The sequence below is a fragment of the Loxodonta africana genome, chromosome 9 (assembly GCF_030014295.1).
Source record: "Loxodonta africana isolate mLoxAfr1 chromosome 9, mLoxAfr1.hap2, whole genome shotgun sequence".
Classification (NCBI taxonomy): domain Eukaryota; kingdom Metazoa; phylum Chordata; class Mammalia; order Proboscidea; family Elephantidae; genus Loxodonta; species Loxodonta africana.
This window is the reverse complement of record NC_087350.1, coordinates 51,056,576-51,082,519: the sequence shown is the minus strand read 5'-3', so window position 1 is coordinate 51,082,519 and position 25,944 is coordinate 51,056,576. Positions and strand designations below refer to the sequence as shown.

Here is a 25,944-nt window from a genome sequence, read left to right as displayed (position 1 = left end):
CCAGCCTTAACAGCAGAAGGAAAAAAAAAAAAATCTAGAGGAATGGCTCTGCGTAATTCATCACCACCCAAAAAAAAACCTCTCACATAACTTACCCCTTGCCATTAGGTCAACTCGCATTTCACAATTCACTGTTCTACTAATACACTGGTACAGTATCTGAATAAGCACCTTTGCTGATAAAAATAAAGCCTGAAATTTATCACCAGTAAGTAACACAAATTTTTATGCCTTCATGCCTATCAGAACTCAGTACGATGAGCACTGAAGGTGAAGTTTCCAAACTGTTTCACAAGGAGGTTAATCTGCAAACTACGGGAGGAGTGTGACTGTCTCAGGATCCAGCCACTGAGCCAGTAAACCCTGAGTGAAGCTGCTTCTGACATCTTTCTATCTACTCATTCAACAAATACTGGCTGAATACCCACTATGTACCTGCTACCATGTTAGGTGTAAGGAAACAGAAAGAAGTACAGTCCCTTTCCTCAAAGAATTTGCAGACTAGCTGCTAGAAGGAAAAAAACAGATTATAAGAACACTAAAGGCAGCGTTAGGGTTGCAATCAGGGGAGAATTTTTTTGTTTCTGTTTTTTTAAGATTTTTAATTTGAGTGCATTAAACCCACATGGTTTAACAGGCGGTTTCTCTGAAACCCTGAACCAAGGGCTTTTACCTGAGGCAAGTCACTGGCTCCAACAACTTGAAACAGCAGCAGCTCATCCTAGGCATTTATGAATCCCAGCCGGGTTTCACTGTTCTGTTTTGGCCTCCAATTTCTAAACGAGCGTTTGTTTAGCCAGTGTACTTAATGCAGTGTTTGCTTTGTTGATGCTCTCCCCAATACCGTGCATTATTTGAGAAGTGTACTAGTTACCTTCCTCTGTTATCTCAAAAAGATGTTCAGTACTTTCCAGAGGGGCAAGAGAAAAATCTACTCTATCTCCCAGGTGGTTTTGACAACTCAGATTTCTCTTTGGCTCAGAGTTATCCTGTCTCAATTCAAGAAACACAAATCAAACATCAGGAGTTGAAGAAGAGATGATTTCATGATCCCTGCCTTCAAGAAGCTCCCTCTCTCACTGGCAAGTGAGGGATTTGCCCCTGAAAAAAGCCATAAAACAAAATGGGACAGGCATGTACAATGGACTGTAGGGACACAAATGAGGAAGCAACTGAAGGCATTTCTGGCAGACACCAGCAGTAAGAAGGATTCAAAGACAAGCAAGGGCACTCTACAGGTACTCCCTGACTTACAAGGGGGTTCCATCCAACAACTCTGACACACATAGGTTCTGATGTAAACTGTATACCTCTTTTTTAAGTTGATTATTATTGCCTTTCATTATCAGTATCTTTATAAGTTCGATTTTGAACATCTGATAACATCAGCAAATTACGCACTGCAACACTGTATGTAGTACATATTACTAAAGGTAAGATGTGCAAAAAAAAAAGTTATGTATGTCGTAACTCAAATATGTGGTAAGTTGGGGACTACCTGTATATTCAAAGAACAGTAAACAGGCAAGAACAGTTAAAGTAGAGCAGGACTGTAGGCCTATGTCTCCCAAGGTTTAATATTCATGCCTACTAAGGTTACACACAATGGTGGTACAGTAACATATTTTTATGTATATTAGTAGTATGTACTCATATTCATGTGTCTTAGAAAAAAATATGACCAGCGCATCAAATTCAGGATTTCATAGACATAAACTGTATTTAAAAATAGATTTAAATTAAAAAGGTTAACTGAATTGGTTGCAGGAGTGAGGAAGAAGGGAATTAACCGGAAAAGGGTACTTTCTGAGTTGAAGGAAATGTTCTGTATCTTAACATGAATGACCGTTACTGGGGTAATTACAAATGCCAGAACCCATCGAACTGTACATTTAAGATCTGTACATTTTATTATATACAAATTATACCTGAATTTATTTTTTAAAAATAAGTTAATTTTTAAAAATTTTTCCAGAAAAATCACAGTACCAGTAACACCTAGATATGGCAGAAACCTTAACTGTAGTGAGCAAATAACGAGCTCATTAAACATACTAGACCAGCACTGTCCAATAAAAATATGAGAGCCACAGATGCAAATTTCAATTTTCTAGTAAATACATTTTAAACAGTAAAATAGGTAACATTAATTTTAATAATATTTTTACTTAATTCAGTATATTAAAAACAGTATCAAGATGCAATCAATATGGAAATTATTAATGAGACATTTTAAATTCTTTTTTTGGTTGGACTAAGTCTTCAAAACCTGGTCTGGGTCATACACATAAAGCATCTCTCAATTCAGACTAGTCACATTTCAAGCACTCAATAGCCACATGTGGCTATTGGCTAACATGTTGGACAGTGCAACTAGACTCATGGGAAAACACTACAGGTTTTTAAGTATGGAGGGACCTCCATTCTACAAATACTATAGTCCAAGGCACAGGTTTGTAGTTCAAAAGGAAAAAAATAAAAAGACTTGGAGCCTCCATTAATTTGTCTTAACAATAAAGCCAAGGGTTTGTTTCATGAGCCTGGCCTAAAAATTGTGTTTGGCAAACAATTCCTAATTATAAAAGCCTAAAACCAGCCCCTCCCAATGCAGTTCTCTGTGAAGTCTGCAGCAGTTACTGCTCCAGCAATCCACCCAAGCCGTGAGAGGAACGTTGTTCTCCTGGGTTTCTGTTGGAGGCACGCCCAGAGTTTGTTCCCATAACAGACATAGTCACCAAATAGGTAACTCAAAATAGGCAAGAAAGAAAAGTTATGGAGGGCTTCTTGCCACAGGAAAGCAGAAAGCCTCCCTGGAAAGGGAGAAAAGAAAAAGTTTAGAAACTTGAAACCAATGTGTCTGTTTCCACAAATTTTATGCAAAAATGTAGAGCTAGACATGACACCTTGGCCAATGTTCTTTTGTAATAGAGGTCCACTGACTCAGTTCCCTCTCACTTCTCCTAGGCAGTCTCAGCCTTGCACTGACACCACATCATTTCATGTGTACTCAACCAAGTAATGTAGTCAGCACAGTCACTTGCTAAGGTCTTCACAGTAAACTTTTTCAGTAACTATTAACATCTTTGTAGCTTTCTAAAGTATTATCTACTGACAGCTGTTATACTATTACTTGCTTTGTTTACTTCTAAACTCAACCACTGCAGAAGCAGATACCACCTTAACCTTAATAAAGCGATTTTAATTGACTTGCCAGTTGTTGCCAGTTGCTGTCCAGCTGATTCTGACTTATGGCAACCCCCATGTGTGTGAGATTAGAACTGTACTCCATAAGATTTTTAATGGCTTATTTTTCGGAAGGAGACCACTAGGCTTTTCTTCTGAGGTGCCTCTGGGTGGACTCGAACCGTCAACCTTTCAGTTAGAAGCTGAGCATGTTAACCATTTGCACCACACAGAGATTCCAATTGTTAGTCTACGTCAAATTTCAGAAACTTAAGGGAATAGAAAACAGTCACCGGAAATTATAAATAATCACCCTGAAATGGGATTCTGGTCGACCTGCCTGAAAGTCTCCCAGCTAACACAGAACACGAAGTAATCTGAGTTACAGATAAAATTCATTTAAAGAGCACATTCACCAGATGGATAATATCAGAAGAGTTTTCCTGAAGGACGTTCACATTGCCCTTTACTTCACCAAAATGATATCAATATTAAATTCACGGCCTTTGAATTATTTCAAATTCAAAATCTTAACTAATACAAAATTACTTTAGTAGAGTATTAAGTTATTTATTATACCTCGTACTTTCAACTTTGTCTGCAAATTCCCATTTTTCTTGAACATATGGAGGTCCCAATCAATTGAAAACAGACAAAGCTTTTAAAAAAAACTTGAAAAGATTAATGTGGCTTAAAGGAGGGCCTGATATTACTGAGAAAATTTTCTAAACAAAAATCAGAGTCCTTCTCTCTCCCTATACCTAGTTCTAATGGATCTGTAGAGCCTTAGGAATACCTCTCCTTCAGTTAGATGACTAGAAGACTTTTTTTTCTTTAAGTGACCTAGTATATCTTATTTTTTTCACTATGTACTTAAGAACTCCAAACAGAAAATAATGCTGATATGGGAATAAATTCTCACATTGAGAAATGAAAACTGAATCCTAATCTCATTTATAGCTGATACTTGGACCTGTTTACTGTTCTTAATTGCAGCAAGACACTATTGTTTTTAGTATAAAATACCTAGCTAAATCATATCTTTAGTCACGTGTTTTAATTCCTGTAGATGTCAAGAAAGGTAAGAAATCTGGCCATCAGTGACCAAATCACTTATCTGTGCTAGCCTCATGTACCAAGGATGTAGTGGTTTCCAGCAGGAGACCCTGTCCTGGTCAAGCAGCATCCACAACCCTACATTCTAGGGCTCTCATAGCACTTGCCCCAAACCTAAAGGTCAGAGACAGTTTCAGAGCTCTAATGACAATGAAATGGTAGAAGAAGAAAATTATGTGATCTTCTCCAAAGATAATTAGGCATAAAGCATTGTCAAAAAGTAATTCCCAGAGACATTCTTTCTCTGGTGCTTAAAGAAAACAACACTACAAAGTCAGAAATGGCAGAAACCTACCCATTAAAAAAAGAGTAAGGTACTTCATAAACTGCCTATCAATTGCTGAAAAGAAGTTGATACACCCCATCAAAAAAGTAATACCCATCAAAAACCTAAGAGCTGGCGCCTCCAGACACCCTTTTAGCTCAGTAATGAAGTCACTCCTGACGTTCACCCTTCAGCCGCAGATTAAACCCAAAACCAAACCCACTGCCGTCGAGTCAATTCTGACTCATAGCAACCCTACAGGACAGAGTAGAACTGCCCACAGGGTTTCCAGAGAGCGCCTGGTAGATTCGAACTGCTGACCTTTTGGTTAGCAGCCAAACTCTTAACCGCTACGCCACCAGGGTTTCCTAGCCATAGATTAGACAAGCTCATAAAACAAAACGAGACTAAAGGGGCACACCAGCCCAGGGGCAAAGACTAGAAGGCAGAAGGAGATAAGAAAGCTGGTAAGAGGGAATCCGAGATCGAGAGAGTGGAGAGTGTGGACATGCCGTGGGGTTGGTAAACCAATGTCACAAAACAGTATGTGTACTAACTGTTTAATGAGAAGCTAGTTTGTTCTGTAAACCTTCATCTAAAGTACAATAATTAAAAAAAAAAAAAAAAGTAAGAGCTAGGGAAGGCTGCCTTCAGGACTTACGTGTCTACATGCTTGCTACTGGCAAGGATGAAACACAGCAGAGGAATAATTTGGTACCAAAAAATATCCAAATACATCGGCTACACTCCTTTAAAGATGTGAATGGAAGACCTATAGATCCGTTCTCAAAAGAGTTTGGGACGAGTTGCTTAATGGCGGCACACCTGTATTAAGGCAGACTGAGGTAGCAGGTCCATTCAGAAGACACCACCTCCACTACTATCAAAGAAAATAATATAGGTAGTCCCCAACTTGCAACGTATTCCAGTTACAACGAACTGCACTAATTTTTTTTTGGGGGGGGGTACATCTCATCATTAGTAATATGCACCACATATAATGTTGCAACACGTAATTTGCTGATGTTACTCTCAGATGTTCACTCGCAAATGTTTAATGTTATGATTTACTGTTTAAACACCACCATATAGCAGGCTATGAAACTAAAAAAGAAGGTTGTGGTGCAGTGAATTACTTAATATGACCCTTCTAGCCATTGTCTTTGTAACTCCCAACAAATGATTGGGTGGGGTTATGCAAATGAGGTGTATGGAACCCTAACAAGGAGATCGGTCAGTTTCGCCATCCTGTGGGGCTTAATGGGAGACACTGAAAGAGTAGGAGCTGTAACACGGAAAACAGAGACTGCGAGCTATTAACGCCAGAGACAGCAAGAAGCAGTGGCAGGAGATGGCACAGTGGGCTTTCTGGCCCATGGAGTAAGAGAGCTGAGTGCCTTCGGGCAGGAGGCTTACTGGTAGAATAGGGTGCCTCTAGGCACTTGTTAGAGCTAGGTTTGCTGACCCACAGAGCTAAAGCTGAGTGCTTTCAGGCCACGGCTTACTGGCAGAGTGGGGTGCCTCTGGGCACTTATCGGCAGAGCTAAAAGAGCTTTGTAACACTTGCCAGAGCAGGGCAGAGGCCGAGGGGCCAAGGGCCAGGAAGAGGCTTGTCTGTGGGCACAGGTGAGAAGAGGATGTCCTGATCCAAGAACTGCATCCTGAGCATTGCTGAACCTGAATTGTAACCTGTTACTTCCCTAATAAACCCCATAATCATGAGTATTGTCTCTGAGTTCCATGTGGCTACTGCAATGAATTACCGAACTCAGCAGAGAAGTAGAGTGCACCATGGGCGGGAGGGACAGATGGTATCAGGACGGGTAAAACAGGCTGGTGAGGGGAGGTACGTCTGATCTCTGCCTCAGAGCAAGCAGCCTTGGGCTGCTGATCTTGATTCGCCTCCCCCCTTGTGAAATTAGAGGAGGTCAGATGCCTCCTCTATGCCATTTTTATAGAGGTATTCGACTTATGTCAGAACTGACAGAGTCACTGGAACGGAATCCCATCATAAGTCAGGGACTACCTGTATCTTAGAGATACATTTGAGATAGTAGATTTATCACTGAGAAGAATTCACCACACACGTGATCTCGTTCCAGTCTTCTGCCAAATGCAGAACAACCTATAGGGGTTTTTAAAACTGCCCCCATTTTCTGGTCAGGTCTGTGTAACATACGAAAACATATATAATTTTTCCATTCTTAGTGAGAGAACAGAAAAACCTGTCATTTTGAGGTATCTTGACACAGAAAGCTTAGAGCACAAGAAAACAGTCTACGCTGCAGCAGCATTTACAGCCAAGAAGGCTTCTAAACAGTTCAATGCAAAAAGCTGAACAGTGCTGGCTCCTCCAGGCCAAGGGAGGCAAGGGCAGGGCCACTACAAATGAAGCTTTCCCGAGCAACTGGTCTCAGCAAACATAGTATCTGCACCAGAGAGCATTCCGACTAACAACAGTGCTGTACAAGCTTTGGAGGAATCAGCAATCAATTTGTAAATGTTTAACATACAGCTGGAAAATATATGGAAAACAATAAAACTGCAGGGACTTTACATACCTCCATATCTGGCCTAAACTTATCTTCGAATACAGCCATTGCTGCCAAGGAGCCAGAACCTGTAAGGAAAAGATGCACTTTTAGTATATTTTACCAACTCCCAGCTTCTCCATCTCAAGTTTACCTCGGGGCTGCAAAAATGGCAAAAATACTCCTGGTGTCACATTCAAGTACAATGTAAATATATAAACCAGGCAAACAGTGTTCTTCAAAAGCCTAGACTCACACTTATACATCTCGGGTAAACCTGCAACTGGCCCTACTCCTACTACTGACACAAATAATTGTAAATTATTCACAGTAAAATGCTGAAGCATGAAAATGAGGTTATGGAGAATTTGTATTTTTTTTCAAAAAGTGAATGCCACGTAATTTCACATATCCTATGCTGAGTCTTGTGTTCCACAATTGTGCCTTGGCAGGCTGCTGGGTAGAGAGTTAAATACCAAGCCAGTAAGAAAGAATAGATTGTTTTAATGAGCTGGTCCTGGTACAGTCATCTTGACACACAGGGAAGAAACTACCGCACCAGCAATGGTAATAGGACTGCGAGCCACAGTCACCAGGTTATTCCACCTACAACTGTAAAACACTTTATTATGTGGCATTTATTTGGAGCTATTATTTTTAGTTTGTACTTTGAAGAGTAACAGCTGAGTAGACAAAATGACAGACAAAGAAACAAAAATTTATTATCACAATAGCGAATGGCTGAAAGGTTATGCTGCACAGATATTAACAGATAGCAAATTTATCCTTACAAAAATAGGATATAAAGGTATTACAAATAAGTATGGGCTTCCTTTGAACGGAAGTAAAAAGCAGCTCAGCACTATTTGAAAATGTAAACTTGCTTCGTTCAGAAACCAGAGAATCTTCAGAAAACCATCAGTTTGTCTTTACAGGGTCCTGGCAATATTTCAGGTTACTTTACTTTTGGAGAGAGGATAGAGTTGCCCACAATTTTTTACTCCAATTAGAAGATTTTTTTGGCATTTATTACTTTTTAACTTGTTTTGCATAACACTATCTATTTAGCTGGGTCACAGAGAAAACCATATTTTCTATTTAAAATGATTTGTGTATATCGCTTGACCACCTCAATGGTTTAGCAAAAGAAAAAGGCAGCGATTAAACAGTTTCAAATGAGGTGTCCTGCTGATTTTCTCAAGTCTGCTGAATGTATAATGAAAAAGGGGAAGCTGACAGCAATGCTGCATTGAGAAAATACAGACTACCTTATCTGAACCATTTAAGGAGGTCCAATTATAGATCAAATTTAAAGGGTAGAAACAGCAGATTCACAGACACAAATCAATGAACATGGTAATCCCGATGAATATGACAGATACTCCTGTTACGGAATATTGCTGCGGTTGAGGATCATTACCTTCCCAGTACCGGATACATCACATCTAAAGCAGTAGGAAGCGTCAAGTGTAGACCAGCATTACAAGCAATGACTATTCATTTAGGCTGTGGGAGCAAAAGGCAACCCCACTTCCCCTCTCACACTTTTTTTTTTCCATTAAAAAAAAAACTAAAATGAGAATCTAAAGAGATATTAAAAAAAAAAAAACCTTTGGAAAGGAGACGGAAATTAAACAGATATAAACCCCATGCATTCATATAAAACTAGCACACATGCAAGAGTAAATTCACCAAAACCAAACCTGTTAATTTAAAGTAAACATGTCTTTGAAAGTCTGGAGAAAAGACCAAATTCTACCTGCATTTGTGAGTCACACGTTTGAGATTCAGAGGTCAAAGTAAAAAAGTGACCTATGTTTCTGTTTTAAGGAACAGGTGAGAACCAGTCTTGGACTTAATAATAAAAATGAGTTGATTTTGTGTGGAAAACAAAGGACAGCTGTTACGAAGACGCAAGAAAATTGCAAATGAGGAAATCTCAGGAAAAAAACCTTCTAAATGCTAGATACTCCTGCAGAGAGTCCAACAGCAGGCGTGCCTTTTCCAAGCTGGTCCAGGAATATCTCTCCCCAGGGTAAAAAAACCAAAGGCCAGAAATAAACATTAAAAAGGCCAGGGGAAGGGTGAGTATTTACATAAGAGGTAACGACTTTGAGGAATAATACATAAGAATTATTGTTAAAAGGAAAAACCAAGCTTACCTTAAAAGCATTTTTCCTTGAAAATTACCGGCCCTGTTTTTCCTCCCAGGCCATCCTTTCTTTGGTCGTTTCATAGAAAATAAATCACTTTTATTCTTTTATTTTTCCTAGGTATATACATACCCTTCTGCTCAGCTTCATCCAATATTTTAAGAAATGAAAAATATTTCCCCCAATATAATAATTCTTCCTGTATCAAATGTTTTTTCCTACTTAGAAACAACACTGCACATAGATTTTCTCAAAGTGGAAATTATATACTAAATCCATAGACTCTTATAGAACAAAAGGGACTATCTAGTATGGGATCCCCTCCACACTACCAGAAACCAGTGATTTTTTTTTTTTTTTAAGCACTGTACAGTATAGGACAGGTAAACAGAGAAGGGGCACTGGCGCTCTTGTAGTTCTAATTTCTTCTTTTTTACACCATGCCCCCCAAAACACACACACACACACACACACACGTACACGCACAAAGCTGAAAAATTTTCTGAAAGGCAGGAGCTTCCTAATCTACCTGGCTATGGTTCCCCTGAGGTCAAAGAGAAATTCAACATTAAAAACAATTTCTAAGTCACCTGCACGTGAGCTCCTGCTCCTAGCTTTATTAGGAAAGGAGGCGTTTTGGTACAGCCCTTTCAGAAAGACAGGGAAGTGCTAGGAAATGAGAGAACTGACTTTGTCAACAGGTCTCTAGGTAACTCTGGATGTGTGCCTGCTATTTAGAAAACTGGAATGAGACTTCCAAATATGGCTGCAATTGCCCAAAGCGGCAAGAGAACAAGATGCAAATTCTCACATAAATTCAAAGCAATGCAACTGGGGGAAGGAATAAGGAGAACTGGTCATTTTTAAAATAGGTACATTTAATGAAACCAATACTTCTTAATATTTTCATTCAGGCTGCTTACATAATGGTCCAACACCCAAAATTATATACAATAAGACATCAGACAAACTCCATAATTAGTACAGCAGCCATGTGACCTACAAAACATTGAAATATTATATCCCATTTTTCCCACAAGCCATAATAATATCCTGAGACATGACATTATTTCAGCATCTAAACTACCTAACCTAGGACTCTCTCTCAGATTTAAAACCAAGACAAAAATCCTCTGAGGCTTGCCCTCAAAGAACTTATACTATAGTAAGGAGGAGAAGGAATAAGGGCATTTTGTTGAGCACCCACCAAGTGCCAAGCATTGTTTGTCATTTAGTTATCCTCGTAACAGCCCTTTAATATGGTGAGGATTCCTGTCTAGGATTAGAGAGCTAATGAGCACAGACGTAGGATCTCTGCCTCAGGGGTAACCCAGTGTCACTCCCTCATACAGAAAGTTCTACATGCCACAATATGGTTCAGAGAGGACACTTACAACTTTCTACGACCAGGTCTCTGCCTCCCTCAGCCCCCTCCTCTTCCCTAATACACCAAAAACCAAAACCAAACCTGCTGCCGTCAAGTCAATTCCGACTCATAGCGACCTGGCAGGACAGAGTAGAACTGCCCCATAGAGCTTCCAAGGAGCACCTGGTGGATTCAAACTGCCGACCTCTTGGTTAGCAGCCGTAGCATTTAACCACTACACCACCAGGGTTTCCTCCCTAATACACACACACTTTATATTCCGTCAATGCCAAGCTCCACCAATACTAAATCTTCATGCTACTTTAAGCCTAGCCCACATTGGCACATGGTATTCCCTTTGCCTCCTTGACAGTATACAAATCCTTGTCACCCTTCAAACCATAGCTAATAGATAAGGTTTTCCTAGAAGCCTTCCCTGGCCACCACAACACACCCCCACTCCAAAAAAATTTATCACTATGATCCCTACTACCTGTCCATCTTTTCATCATCTGCATTCCCCATATCTAGCAATCTCTGGCACACTGTAAGCACTGAATAGATATTTGTTGACTTAAGCTGCAATGAATTGTAAGAACAACTGTCCAAATGGAGGAGCCAGGAAAACTCTGAGCTGGCCCTAAAGGAGTGATGATAGCAGGAAATGCCTTGATAAAGTACAAAAAACATTTATTGCCTAATCTACCATACTGCGCTGAATATAAGACAAACTCAAATGCAAAGCAAGTTCAATTTTCAAAAAGAAATAAAGGCTTTAAAACCACAAAACCACATCCTATTACATGTCCCAGTCTGGTCCACACGGCGGTGATATCAGAGAGTATCAGAGAAGTGAAATGCCCTCCTTAGATTTCTGCTTTCTACTACCAAAGCTCTCTGTCTCATCAGTAGTTTCCACGTAGCTGCTCCTTAGCAACCTCCACCAAGTCTGCCTTTTTCAGCCCACCCACAGTTTCTGAGTAGCCGGTGTTGCTTCTAGAACAAAGCTCTTTAAAACAGAAAAACAAGCTGTGATTCAGTGACCAGCAAGCATTTAGAGAGATGGCTACGTGCAAGACACTGAGAATGGCTACCTTGCTGCCCTCTGACTTACCTGCTACATCCAATGTCCTCTCCCAAGCTCACCCATGCCTCCCACACACACCTACACCCACCCACCCACTCTGCTTAACCACGCCTGACTCCTAACCCACCCAGGAGCCAGGCTGTGGAGAGAACAGGAATGAGGGGCTTGGATGCACACACAGGCCTCTCTAACCAGTGGGGCTCCAGGAACGCTCTGCACTTCCCGGGTCACTACAGCCCACTCTGTTAGGCACCACTGCTCCTGCTACATGCTCATTAAAAGAATTCCTCCTACAAGCCCTGGAAAGAAATCTGACCTGCTCACCATCTCTGACTGCCAAGGTGTCACCCACAGGCCTGCAAGATGACACTGTGGGTGACCAATGTCTGCTGCCCCAGGAGAAGGGGGTCCCAAGCACAAGTGCCACAGGGCCATATCTCCACTTGGTTTTGTCTTTAACAACCAAGCCAATCTTTTAAAATGACATATCTGTTCTTATTAATAGCAGGCCACCAGCTTTAAAAAAACATTAACTCCTGTAACTAACATAAGCCTTGAAACTCAGAAAAATGTAAAACATGCAGAAAATTAATAACTTAAAAAAAATTCACAGATTAAACAACATCATCATCATAAGAGAAAAAAGGGCACAGCAATTACAAAAAAAAGAAAAGGCAGCAGCCTAAAACACTTGGAAGCATTGTTCAAGTCACTAGTAATCAAAGAAATATAAACTACAATAAAAAGGCCACTTTTTACCTTTTAGATTAGCAAGGATCAAAAAGACTAACAATACCCAGTGCTAACAAACATGTGGTGAAATGGGCCCTCTAACACACTAGTAGAAGCAAATCGACAGAACTTTTCAAATGCTCAATTTAGAAGCATCAATCAGAAATCACAGAGCTGTACATGTCCACCAAGCCAGCAATTCTACTGCTAGGGAGTTATTCTGAAGAAATAAATGGACAAGAGAGATGCAAATCAAAACCACAACGAGATACCATTTCACTCCCACTATGATGGCTAAGATTAAAAAAACTGAAAATAACAATCGTTGGTGAGGATGTGGGGAAATGAGAACCCTTACCCACTGCAGGTGGGAATGCAAATGGTACAGCCATTGTGGAAAACAGTGTGACAGTTCCTCAAAATGCTAAAAAAAAAAAAAAAAAAGGAACTACCATATGACCCAGCAATTCCACTCTTGGGTATATACCCAAAAGACTTGAAAGCAGAGACTCAAACAGAAACTTGTATACCAATGTTCACTGCAGCACTAGTCACAATGGCCAAAAGGTGGAAACAACCTAAATGCCCATCAACAAATGAACAGACAAAGAAAATGTGGTATATATATACAATGGAATACCACTCAGCCAGGAGGAGAAACGAAGTCTTGATACATGCTACAATATGAACAGAACTGGAAGACATTATGCTGAGTGAGATAAGTCAATCACAAAAGGACAAATATTTTATGACCTCATTTACATAAAAAGACAAGAAAAGGCAAATGTACAGAGAACAAAGTTCATTAGTGGTTACCAGAGGCTGCAATGGAGGGGAGCTAACAGTGATGGAAATATCACATTGATTAAGGGCAGGGTTGCACAGCCAATTATTTTAAGTGCTATCAATAAGTTATACACCTGTAAACAGTTAATTGGCAAAAGTTGTATGATAGATACATTTTCAACAATGACCAAAAAAAAGAGTAGCTGCTGAGGCTTCTTATGTACAACCCAAAACTTCAGGGGATTTGGTTTCTTGGTTTGGAGGTTTAGGGTCTTGGTTTCATGGGACATTCTAGTTAACTGGCCTAATAATATGTTCAGTGCTTCTGTTCTATCTCCTAGTTCAACGCATAATGCCTGGGGTCTGTCTTAAAAGCTTGCAAGCAGCCATTCAAGGTACAACAATTAGTCTCTATTTGCCTGGAGCAACACAGGAAGAAGGAGAGTCAGGAATGAGACCAGAACAACTGGATGGTACACAACTACCATTACTGAACATTTTGATTAAAGAATCCATAGAAGAATTTTGATCAAAAGGGGGAAAATGCAGAATGAAATTTCAAATTCTCATGCACTCCAGACTTCCTGGAGCCAAGAAGGTTGGATGAGCCCCTGAAACTATTGCCCTGAGATAATCTTTAAACCTTACACCAAAAATATCCCCTGAAGTCATATTACAATCAAATAATTGTTTAGCTTAACTTATTAAAAAAGTCTGCCTTGAGCACTATGCTTTTAAAAACAATCTATACAAAAACAGCAACTGGAAAGATAGGAACCTTGGGGGCAGTGAATTTATGTTAATGGACAAAGAACAACTCAGAAAAGGAGGGTGAGAATGGTTACACAACTCAAAGAATATAATCACTGTCACTGAATGGTACATTCAGTGGACTGGTGAATGTTTTGCTGTGTATAGTCTCAACAACAACAAAATAAATAAAAGTTTTTTTAAAAATTATTAATGGAGGAACCTGGAAGGCATTATGCTGAGTGAAATTAGTCAGATGCAAAAGGACAAATATTGTATAAGACCACTACTGTAAGATCTTGAGAAATAGTATAAACTGAGGAGAACACATTCTTTTTTGGTTACAAGAGGGGAGAGGGACGGAGGGTGCGAGAGGGTTATTTACTGATTAGTTAGTAGATAAGAACTACTTTAGGTGAAGGGAAAGACAACACTCAATACAGGGAAGGTCAGCTCAACTGGACTGGACCAAAAGCAAAGAATTTTCCAGGATAAATTGAACGCTTCGAAGGTCAGCGGAGCAAGGGCGGGGGTTTGGGGACTATGGCTTAAGGGGACTTCTAAGTCAATTGGCAAAATAAATTCTATTAAGAAAACATTCTGCATCCCACTTTGAAGTGTGGCGTCTGGGGTCTTAAATGCTAAAAAGCGGTCATCTAAGATGCATCAATTGGTCTCAACTCACCTGGATCAAAGGAGAATGAAGAACACCAAGGTCACACGATAACTGTGAGCCCAAGAGACAGAAAGGGCCACATGAACTGGAGACTTACATCATCCTGAGAACAGAAGAACTAGATGGTGCCCGGCCACAACTGATGACTGCCCTGACAGGGAGCATAATGGAGAAACCCTGAAGGAGCAGGACAACAGTGGGATGCAGACCCCAAATTCTCATAAAAAGAACAGACTTAATGGTCTGACTGAGACTAGAAGAATCCCAGCAGTCATGGTCCCCAAACCTTCTCTTGGCCCAGGACAGGAACCATTCCCAAAGGCAACTCATCAGACAGGGAAGGGGCTAGACAATGGGTCGGAAAGAGATGCTCATAAAGAGTGAGCTACTTGTATCAGGTGGACACTTGAGACTGTGTTGGCATCTCCTGTCTGGAGGGGAGATGGGAGGGTAGAGAGGGCTAGAAACTGGCAAAAACGGTCACAAAAGGAGAGACTGGAAGGAGGGAGCGGGCTGACTCATTAGGGGGAGAATAAACGGGAGTATGTAGTAAAGTGTATATAAGTTTATATGTGACAGACTGACTTGATTTGTAAACTTTCACTTAAAGCACAATAAAAATTATTTAAAAAAAAATTATTGTTTAAACTGGTAAAAAAAAAAAAACAAAAAAACCCTGGAGGTAAATATAAAGGTCCAACAATAAGGAGATACAGAAAGTAAATAATAACATACTATATAAGCAGTCGGAAACCCCGGTGGTATAGTGGTTAAGAGTTACAGCTGCTAACGAAAAGGTCGGCAGTTCGAATACTGCAGGCACTCCTTGGAAGCTCTATGGGGCAGTTCTACTCTGTCCTTTAGGCTCGCTATGAGTCGGAATCAACTCGACAGCAATGGGTTTTATATAAGCAGTCATTAAAAGCAACGAAGTAGATACATATTTCTAAGCCATAAACACATAACCATGATATACATCTAGTGGGGGAAAACATGTTCCAAAGCAATAGGAATAGCCATGTTTATGCAACATATATTATGCAAATCCAGAGAGTATAAATCACAATATTATGCTTATTTCTGGGTGTACCATTTCCTTTTCGTTTATCTGTATTTTCTCATTTTTCTTCAAAGAGCATACATTACTTTGCAATTTTTTTGCCAAGTTAAGTAGGAACTTGGGGACATAAGAGTCCATCATTTTGAAGGGATTAAAAAAAATGCAAACAAACCAAGCAAGACCTTGCTAGCTGCTGTCACAGTCTTCCTGTGCAACAGCAGCAGCATGCAGCTTATGCCTTAAATTTTTAGACAGGGGCCTCAAGGTCAATCCATGTATGGGTCAATAGTTCCAAGGAACGACAGCAATCAGTCATTACAAACAAATAAATATACCATGTCTCTCTTTGCCACCGCCCATACGAGGGCTTCCTTAGGACCCGCTTTAGAGGTTAAGATCATCTTAATAATAAAGTTCTCTGAGCGTTATAAGCACCGAGCCAGACCCCACTTTTCCAGAAGTCTACTCTGTGGCAAAGTACTAACCAGACTACTGCAACTATAGCTACAGTATGTGCACATGGTATTTAAGAAATTTCAAAGCACAAGCCACATCTGTTTTGTTTGCCCATACAAAAACAGACAAAGCGCCAGAAAGAGGAATGAAGTCCTCATGCACACCACAACATGGATGAAACTAGAGGACATTATGCTGACCGAACAAAGTCACTCACAAAAAGACAAATACTGTCTGCTATCACTCATATAAAATAAGCAAATATATAGAAGCCATAAGTAATTAGTAGTTACCAGGGTCAGGAAGGAGGGGAAAATACGGAGTTTTCCGCTTAGAGTGCACCAGTTATGTTCTTAATGGTGGTGGGATAATTTGGAAAGAGATAGTGAGACTGGTTCCACAACTTGAAGAATGTAATCAATGTCACTGAATTAATTGTACATGTAGAAAATGATGGGTGGTTGTGTTCTGGTATGTGTTTATCATTATTTAAAGGGGGGAAGAAAAAAAAAGAATAAGTAGGATTAGTCCCATTTTACAAAAGGGGAGCCTGAAACTCAGAGAGGAGGAACTTGCCCAGATCACACAGCAAGTGAGAAGCAAATCTGGGATTTTCAAATCTTTCTCAATTTAAAGTGTGCTACATTCTTTCCATTCCAGCATGCTGTCTCTTCAATAGCAAACACAAACACCTGAAATCAAGATTAGCAAGTCAGCCTAGAAGCAGCAGCTATCTTTTCTTAGTTTTCCACTCCAAAAAGCATCCTTTCAAACTTGTTTTTTCTTCAGATTTCAGCAGAATGATTACCACACATCTGGAAATAGTTAATCTGTTTTCTTTGTTTAAAAACTCAAATGAGAGTGGAGTTTTAGTTAAATGTTTTAAGTGATTAAACATATGCCATTTACTGTTTAGCAATGCCACTCAAGTATCAGTTGTAAAGACATTTATTTTAAAATAGCTAAACCTAAAAATGGACTCGTCAAAGAAAAAAAAGTCATTTCTAAAGCCTCTCAAAGTATTCTTGATCTTAGCTTATCAACATTATTGGTTCAACCTGAACCTCACTTCTTCTCAGAGAACAATCCAACTCAGGACAAAATCTGAAATATATCAAGAGAACTTTACAGTCTTTCTCTAGATGCTGTTTTTATTTGCTATTACATTTAAAAACACTTGCATTAATATGGCTTGGGAATAGTGTTTTTGTAACATGTTTTTATGTTAGCATTCACTAAAGGACTAACATCAAGCCTAGCAATTCTATAATCAATGCTATTAGATATGCTAAGGAAACATTAAAAGAATGAAATAATTTTCTAAAATCTGCTGCTCAAAGTCAAACTTTAAGAAGGATCCAAAAACTAGCAGGTGGAAATTTTGCTTTTTCTAAAAAGGTCTATGCTCACAAACTCTCAGATTGAGTCTTTTATGTCCCAGACCCTGATCTCAAGTGGTGTAGGAATTTCCCCACTTCACAGACAAGGGAACTGAGGCTCAACTGGTTTAAGTAATTTTTTCCAAAGTAACAGTCAATAAGTAGTGGAGCCAAGATTCAAATCTATTATCTTATGGTTCTTAAGTCCACGGACCTTTCTGAAGAGCAACTTCCCACTCATTTCTTCAAACAAACCATTCCCTGGTGCCCACTTGGTATCAGGCTCTGGGAACACAAAGATGCATGAGTAGGACAGCTCTGATGTCTCCTAGCTGTTTTCCCTCAGCACATCACTGAAGGCCTGAGCCCTACAAGGCTGCCATGCCACTCTAGGAGGCATCATCATATTAGCACAATGTGAACACTGCCCTGAAACTGTGCTGCGCAGCAGCCCTACAGCACTAGTCCTCTCACCCACACAAAGGGGATGATAATAGTATGTACCTCATAAGGTGGCTGTGAGGTTTAATGAGATGATGCATATAAAGCAAAATGCCCAGCACATAGCAGAAGCTCAATAAAAGCCAGCTATTGTCATTATTCTAAGACAAGGTCCCTGCCCTCCAGGAGCTATTTTATGCAGTCATTCTCAACAAGCTCAAGAATTGGCAGCTTTAATGGAAACAAAGGTCTTCAAAATTTCTTCTCTCAATGTCATTAAGTTCTGAGAGACCACAGGAAGTGGATTTCTACTGCTCTTCCCCAATCAATCTAACCAGATGTTTTCAGGAAAAAAAGCTGTTCCTTTTGCTAAGGATCGGTCCATTTTAAGCACCCAAGGACCTGTTTGCCACCGTGGCCTGCCAAGGTATAAGACGTATGCTGCGTTAAAAGAGTAACAAGCAGAACTATATAATCCATCAGTGTCAGCTCCCCCTGACAGAGTGCTTACTCACACTTGCTCATTGTTAGTCAACTGGCCACTTGTCCTGAGTAAAATTTGGTGCTTTCTACAGATTCTCAGATTGGGATCATTTTTCACTCCATTCCTGTCTACCAGGCCTGGTCTCCTGGTGTTGGTGCTTGCTCTGGAGGGCAACATTGCCAATGTGTGAAGAGCTGATTTATGAATATAAAAAAATGTTGGTGCCGGGGGACCATGTTCAGCCACTAGAGAGCACTGGAGCACCTCTCACCGCTCGGTAAAACTGAGACACAGACTTGAAATGGTTTAATTTTATGCATGCATTTCATTGTAAGTCTTGGCCAAGAGCTTTCCAAGGTGAGGCAAGCCAAGCAATCAGACAATCTTGCATGGCTTGCTGAAATCCAGATTTGTCCTTTGTCAGCATAAACAGTTTAATTCGATGTTTTCACTCCTGAGTAAGCACCGAGAAGTACATTTAAACCCCTCGTGAGGGGAAGAATGCTTCCTTTTCATCAGCAAATACACCTCAGTGTCAGAGTCTACCTTTTATTCCCAATGAATAACAATAAAGAATATTCCATTCAATATGCTTAGAAATATATTTTTGAAGCATCCAAAGGCATTTTCACTCAAAAACTAAATTCTCAAAATATGTAGCTTTTTTCCTAAACGTTATATAATGTAGACAAAAAAGGAGCTAAATTTCACTCTAAATAATTTAAAACATCACTTGCAGGGAACAGGGATTTTTCTTATAATTGCAACTGCAACGTCTCATTTACCTGACAGATTATGAACACTCTTAAGAAAAGACAAACAACCAGGGGCATCCAGGTCTAAAAAGTGAAAGGTTTTATTATTGCATTTTATTGATATGCCACAAGGTATTGAGAGAAAATTGTTCTCCTTAAAACAGAGCCGTCACCTAGCCCTATGTTTAAAAGAGAAGATGGGAAGATGAAAATTACCTTACGATATGGCTCTCTTAGTCTCCGCCATCATTAGGCTCTGCCAGGAACCAAGCTCTCAGCAGTCTGCTGAGTGCGGGGTGCTTACTTCTCCCTCCAGATGCAGAAGCTCAGGGCAGTCCTAGCCGACAAGCCTCTCAAAGGCACCCTTGACTCTGGCCCACATTTCAAAATAGCTTCCCAAATTGCAGACTATTTCACTTTGTAGGCCTTTTCCAAGTTTTCATGTCCCTTAGAACCCTCAAGGACAAAAGGAACAGGTTTTAATAATTTATAATGCACACCCAGTTTTAATCACAGGTAAAGGTTTTGTCTTGTCTACAGTGCCTATGTGCAAACAATGAGAAATCCTGCTTATTGAAAATGGTGTGTGAGCACTTCTACGAACATATATTTTCTCACTTACTTCCTCTGTGGGCTACCCAAACCCAGTGCCGTCAATTCCGACTCATAGCGACCCTCTAGGAGATGGTATTATCTCCATTTTTAGATGAAAAATACCAAGTTCAGAGAAGCAACAGAACCAACGCCAAGTCACGCAGCTAGTAATCACAGAGTAGAAATCTGAACCCAGATCTGGTTAACAGCAAATCTCTAGTCCTATGAACTACACAATGAAAAGTCTTCTGATACACAGAATGACTTTCCAGTTAGTCTGACCAACATAACAAACTAAAAGAACATCAAGCCCTAGGTTATATGAGTATAAAGGCACTTTTTTTTAGGCAAAGCCAATTCTGTCCAATTATGAAACAAGAGCAAATAAAGATGAATTAGTTAACCTCACTCTGAAGTAGGATTTAAAGTAAAAAACTTCAAACTGCGAGCATTTAACTGTTCTGAAAAGTACTCCTGGCAAGGAGTTTTATTAGTTACAGACTAAGGACTGAACTCAAAGTCAGAACAGACTCCACTGTAAAACATTAGTGAAAAAAAAAGAATAAGAAGAAATAAGACCCTATACATTAACTCAATACCTCACCATTTTACCTACAAGATACATCTAGTATTTTTTTTTTGCAAAATCAAGAACAAAGTCCATCTCTAATTAGAACAGCTTAAGAATTGGCAAGGGCTAGCTATCCTACATTCCCTGTAACAACACGATCAAATTTTAGAAGTAAATATTTTCTCATTTCCTAACATAATGGCACCATCTATTGGCTTAGTACCACCTTTGCAGCAATCAGGAATCTAGATACATAATTCAACTTTCGAGGGGTTCTGGTTCCCAATTGTTTATTCCTGGCATTCCACAGCAGCACACATATGAAATTCAAGTACTGCACATTTTAAATTTTCTAAAATACACTCTAGTTATATTAATCAAAGCAGAAAAAACTGTCAGAGAAATCTTAGTACACAGAACTGCATACAGAGAATGTGCTAGCACTAACATTATGAAAACACCATGCATCAAATATCTACCACGTGCTCAATACAAAGATTTTTATGTATATTATCTCATTTAACCCTCACATATCTCCCAGTTTTTCTAACCACCATTTTACGAAGAAATCAGTGCTCACGGTAAAACAGCTAAGAAATGTTGGACCTAAGGTCTGAACCCAATTTGACCCCAAAGGCCAGCTCTTTCCACTATGCCATACTGCCTCAAAAATAATGTCAAGAGCAACAGCATGTAAAGAGCAAATGGTGCTTTACAGAGCATGTTCACATGCCACGGGACATTCCAGCATCCCCAAAGCCCTGTGAACTTCCCAAGTCAACAAGCCATTAGCTTCTTTTTAGAAATAAGGAATTTGAGGTTTAAAGATGTTGGGTGACTAGGAACTGGTCAAGCAGAGCTGAGACCGAAGCCAGGGCTTCCATTTCTTTTTCTAGGATTCTACATTATACCTCAAGTGGTTATAGAAAAGTCTGCTTTGACGATCGCTTTGGTCCCACCAAAGCTCCCACCAAAGTGGTGACACCTAGACCAGCCAGCTCGTCCATTCCATAGCACCTGATCTACAGAGAGCAGAAGCATAGACTCAATCCAGGGCTGATGGAGACACGTGCCTAGGGAGCCTCCTATACACAGTCAGTCACACAGCCCACACTGGTTCAGGAAAAAGAATTTTCACTAAGACTAAAGACCAAGAAGTCTACACGTCCTCAGAGTATGGCTTTCATATAGGCCTAGAAACTAAACACAGCCACTGCTAAATTCACACCTGATTTAAGACTTGAATATGGAAGAAACATTTGCCATCTTGTAAGGTACTAATTTGATCCAGTGCAAGGTAACTTTCAAAAAAAAGTCATTTGGAGATATTAAAATGTCTACAAAAAGGTTGCAATTTAGTGTACAAATACAGAGAAAATGGCAGGTCTAAATTCCCTATCGATGTTCCTGTGTTCCAACTTAATTCTAACACTCTTGCTCACAAGGTGAAACATTCAGTGTGTGTGGTACCCTGTCCCAAATCTTTTTAATTGCTAGGGGGCCCTGTAAACTGGGATTTAGTAGATGCATTCCAGTAATTAGGAAATTGTATAACCAGTTTACCTGCAGATAGAATTTTACCTAGATGGCCCTGGCAGTGACCCCAGGTCTTCCCTAATGGTGCATACCAATGTTTATTCCTTAACTTAGTATTCCTAAATTGTCCAAGGGCCTCATTTCCAGGAATGCCGTGCTTGAAATTTTATTCATGTTAATTCTCCATGTGAATAAGTGGGCAAAAATAAAAATTTTATATACCTTGCCAATGCTGCTACCAGGAGCACTGCCAAACTAATAGCAAAGGATGGTCCCCAGGCTTCTTTTGACACTTTGGTTTGCCTAATAAAGAACTGGCAAGTTAAACGAATAAGCTAATTAATCTGAGAATTAAAAGAACCTACATTTTGCCTAAAAAAAATATGACTAAAACTCTTTTCCCTTTCTCAATAAAGGAAACTCAAAGAATCTTGCCCAGCCTTCAACAATCATCTGCAGTCTCTTCCACATTATTCTCTTAAAAAAGAAATAATTACATGAAATCTAAGGGGCCCTTTCTCCTCCTGTGAGAACAGACCAAGTCACATTTGGCCTGGACCACAGGTCACAGGCCACTTGTAGCAATAACACAGTCAAGGGAGGAAACTCACAGGGGCTGGGGTTACCATCCCAACTCATGTACTTCGTGGCTGTGTGACCTTGGCAAGCAACCTCTCTGAGCCTCAGTTTCTCCATCTGTAAGACAGGGATGGTTGTACCTACCTCACAGAGTGTCATTAAGATTAAATCAGTAAACCACCTCACAAGAGTTGCTGGTGTTATAGCTGGAAAGCTGCTGGATGAATGTTGCTATTGTTATTGTTAACATCATGTCTACAAAGGTTTTAGGACAGAAGCTAAGGGCCACACCACAGAGTTCAATACATTCTTCTCCCAAGTAAGCCCTTGGGAAGGGGAGCCCTCAGAGAGGAGGTTCCTAGACCTGTGCTCAATGTGGCAAGGACGTGTGGCAGCATGTTAAAGATGAGCAAGACAAGACAGGTGTCTTATATTCAATGTAAATTAAGAGTAGCCTTCAAGCACCTGGCTAGTCGCCAGTAGAGGCCCATGGGTAGACAAAATTTAGACACCCTTGTCTTACAGATAATTTGTAGCTTCCAGCTCTGTCAAATCACTCGAGAAAAAAAAGATTAATTATAAAGCTTCACTTTTATTTCTCATAGTAAAAAACTCACAATTTAACTAAAACATGGGACTATAGATGAAATATTCATTTTCTCATTGAAGTTACACTTATGGAAAGCCTCAATCCCACACTGAATGTTACTGCTCCACGGGAGCATGTCACTTCAGAGGGCACAGTTCTACTCATTGGGTCGCCACATTGGGTCGCCACAAGTCAGAACTGACTTGATGGCAGCCGGTTTAGTTTTTGGTTTTCTATTTTATCTGTATTTTGAGGTTTGGTTTCTAGCTCACCCAAAATAACATGAATTAAAACAAAAGCCACCATGGTGACGTAGAACTTTTGGAAATGGATAGTGGTGATGGTAGAATATGGTAAATGTAATTAATGTCACTGAATTACAAGCTTAAAATTGGTTAAAATGGGCCAAAAAAAAAAAAAAGACACCAAATTTTGGCAATTCTAAAGTTCTCAATATCAAGCTGCCACCCACCTCAAAAAAAAAAAGGAAAGATTGCAAGAAAAACAATAAAAACCCAGAATTAGAAGCATTCAATCATTAGGAAGAAAGGCAGCCTTGAACTACTGCTACCTCAGGGAAAGATGTATGTAGGCCACTCAGAAGTGAACAATGGCTAAAAGAGGCTTACAGAGCAACAAAGACAAAGCCCAGGGCAATAGAAAAATTGTATTTTACATTCCCTAGTAAAGGGCTTCTCTTCGCAATGGACTTGGATTAGAAACAAATAAAAATCATGTTGTCTTGGGGTGGTAGGGATTGTAACTTTTTTTTTTATTATTTGATACTACAAAGCTGCTTCAGTAAATACTGTTCTTAACAAGGATAGAAAAATCTGCATATTGTGCAGCCAAAAATCTGCAAAAAAAAAATCATAAATGCTCATCAGGAATTTGTAGAAGTATTTTTAGTATTCAGAAGCATGGTTTAATAGTTTAATGAAATAACATTTGTAAAATGGTAAAATCACAGCAGCTGTGTCGTATAGGGGCTTGCTGGAGCTGGAAGACAAGAGTTCAAATCCCAACTTTGCCACTTAAAGGCTGAGTGATAATAGGTAAATTATTGCATTTCTCTCAACTTTAGGTTTCTCAACAATAAAATAGCATCCCTTGTAAAATTTTAACTGAAAACAATATGACAACACCCACAGACTGGTACAGAGACACTCCATAAATATGCTTTATATTTAAAACAACATCAAACATTTTTTTTTTTTTTTTTTAAAGGACCTATAGTCCATACAATGCTTTGTGCTATTATAGCTACACTGGGGCCAGACAAATGAACACAAATTAAACTAATGCTTTTCCAGGAGTACTGTAAAGTGGTTGATCACACACAATAAACAATAGCTACGGTTTCCAACACTAAGTTTCAGGCATTCTTTGGCACAAGCAAGTATGAGAATCGGAAAATTAATTCACCTTTAATAACGTATTCATTGAACCACACAGGACTCTGTCGGACACTGGAAGTGAATATGACCCAGGTTCTATTCTTAGAGATCTCAAAATTCCACTGGGGTGGGAAGGACAAGGGCTGGGGACGGTGGAGTACAGCCAAGGCTGGAATCCTGGAATCTGTGTTTCATACCAAATGCCACTGGAGGGACTTGATAACTGACCTGGGAGTAGCTTCTGGGCTAGATGATGAGTAGCAGCGCTCAAAGCAGAAAAGGCACTTCTGAAAGAAGGCAGCACTGCAGCAGTGAGATGTGAAGGCCTATTCAGGGAAGGCAAGGGGCCTGTTGCCACAGAGGCCCAGGGTGCAAGTGGAGGAGGAACAGAAAATAAGACTGGAAAAAAGGTCTACAGCCCAACTAAGAAAGCAGGTAGCACCAGGTGAAGAGGTACTGTAACACTGCACCCAAGAGCCAGCAAGGAAAGCCAGAGACCTGGGATCTGGCCTAGGGGTTGGCTGGTTTCTTTGAAGGCTCTCTGTTATGACAGTGGCCACCACTACTGCAATGGACCCCTCCAAACCCTGGACATTTCTGGCCAGGACACACCACCCTGTTCCCCCTCAGGCCAATCCTCCTCCCCACAGCTGTTAGACTGCTCTTTCTAACAAGCAAACCTAACCCTATCACTCCCTAGCCTAAAAACAGTAGATAAGAATCTCCGGGACAAAATCAAAACAACAGCCTGTATCACCTGGACCCTCTCTGGCCTCTTTACAGCCTTGCCTCAGCTCACCCCCCGACCAAGGCATTCCCCTTCGTCCTTCCATGTCTGTGCTTCTGCTGTGCCTCCTGCATGCAACGCTTCGTCCCGACACCTTCCCCCATAAATGTTACACTTGCCTCACCCATCCAGAAATGCTGGCCTCTCTCCTCCTTGATCACACTGATCCCTTGTGCACCGCAGGGCCTGAAGTAAACTTTCCCTTAACGGAGAGGGGAGGGAAATTTCTGGCTTCATCACTCCTACTTATCATTCAGGTCTCAGCTTAAGTGTTACTTTTTCCCATTTTTCACCAACAAGATTGATGAAAATAACCGCTGTGGGTGAGGCTGTGAGAGAAAGGCATTCTTATAATCTGTTGGTAGGAGTGTAAAACTAGTGCGATCCTTTTGGAGGGCATTTTGGCAACAACTCTCAAAAGGTAAAGTGCAACTGTATGGCCATCTGACATTCTTTTGGGCTGCCTTACATCTGTACTTCCTTCTTATGTCTGGGGAACCTTATGAGTGGGAGATGGAGCTTCACCAATTAGAAGGACCCACCCTCTCGGATAAGGAACCCTGGCGGTGAAAGTCATGGCAGGAAGACTCCGTCCCAAAAGCTGCCAGGGCAGCAGAGTGAGCAGAGTGTCAGTAGTTAGACTTGAACAGCCCACTCTGCAGCATGATTTG

General features: G+C 40.2%; 1 protein-coding gene across 3 annotated transcripts in view; it reads right to left on the bottom strand.

The window, feature by feature from the left end:
- The window catches only part of PSMB7 (proteasome 20S subunit beta 7), a 70,099-nt gene that overhangs the window by 25,550 nt on the left and 18,605 nt on the right, over positions 1–25,944 (bottom strand). For all 3 annotated transcript variants that reach the window (XR_010323021.1, XM_003407747.4, XM_064291451.1), the window contains exon 6: positions 7,126–7,184. Coding sequence is in view for 2 of the 3 variants with exons in the window: in XM_003407747.4 (XP_003407795.1) it covers positions 7,126–7,184 (59 nt within the window). In the remaining variant the exon portion in view is untranslated. The remainder of the gene's footprint in view (positions 1–7,125; positions 7,185–25,944) is intronic.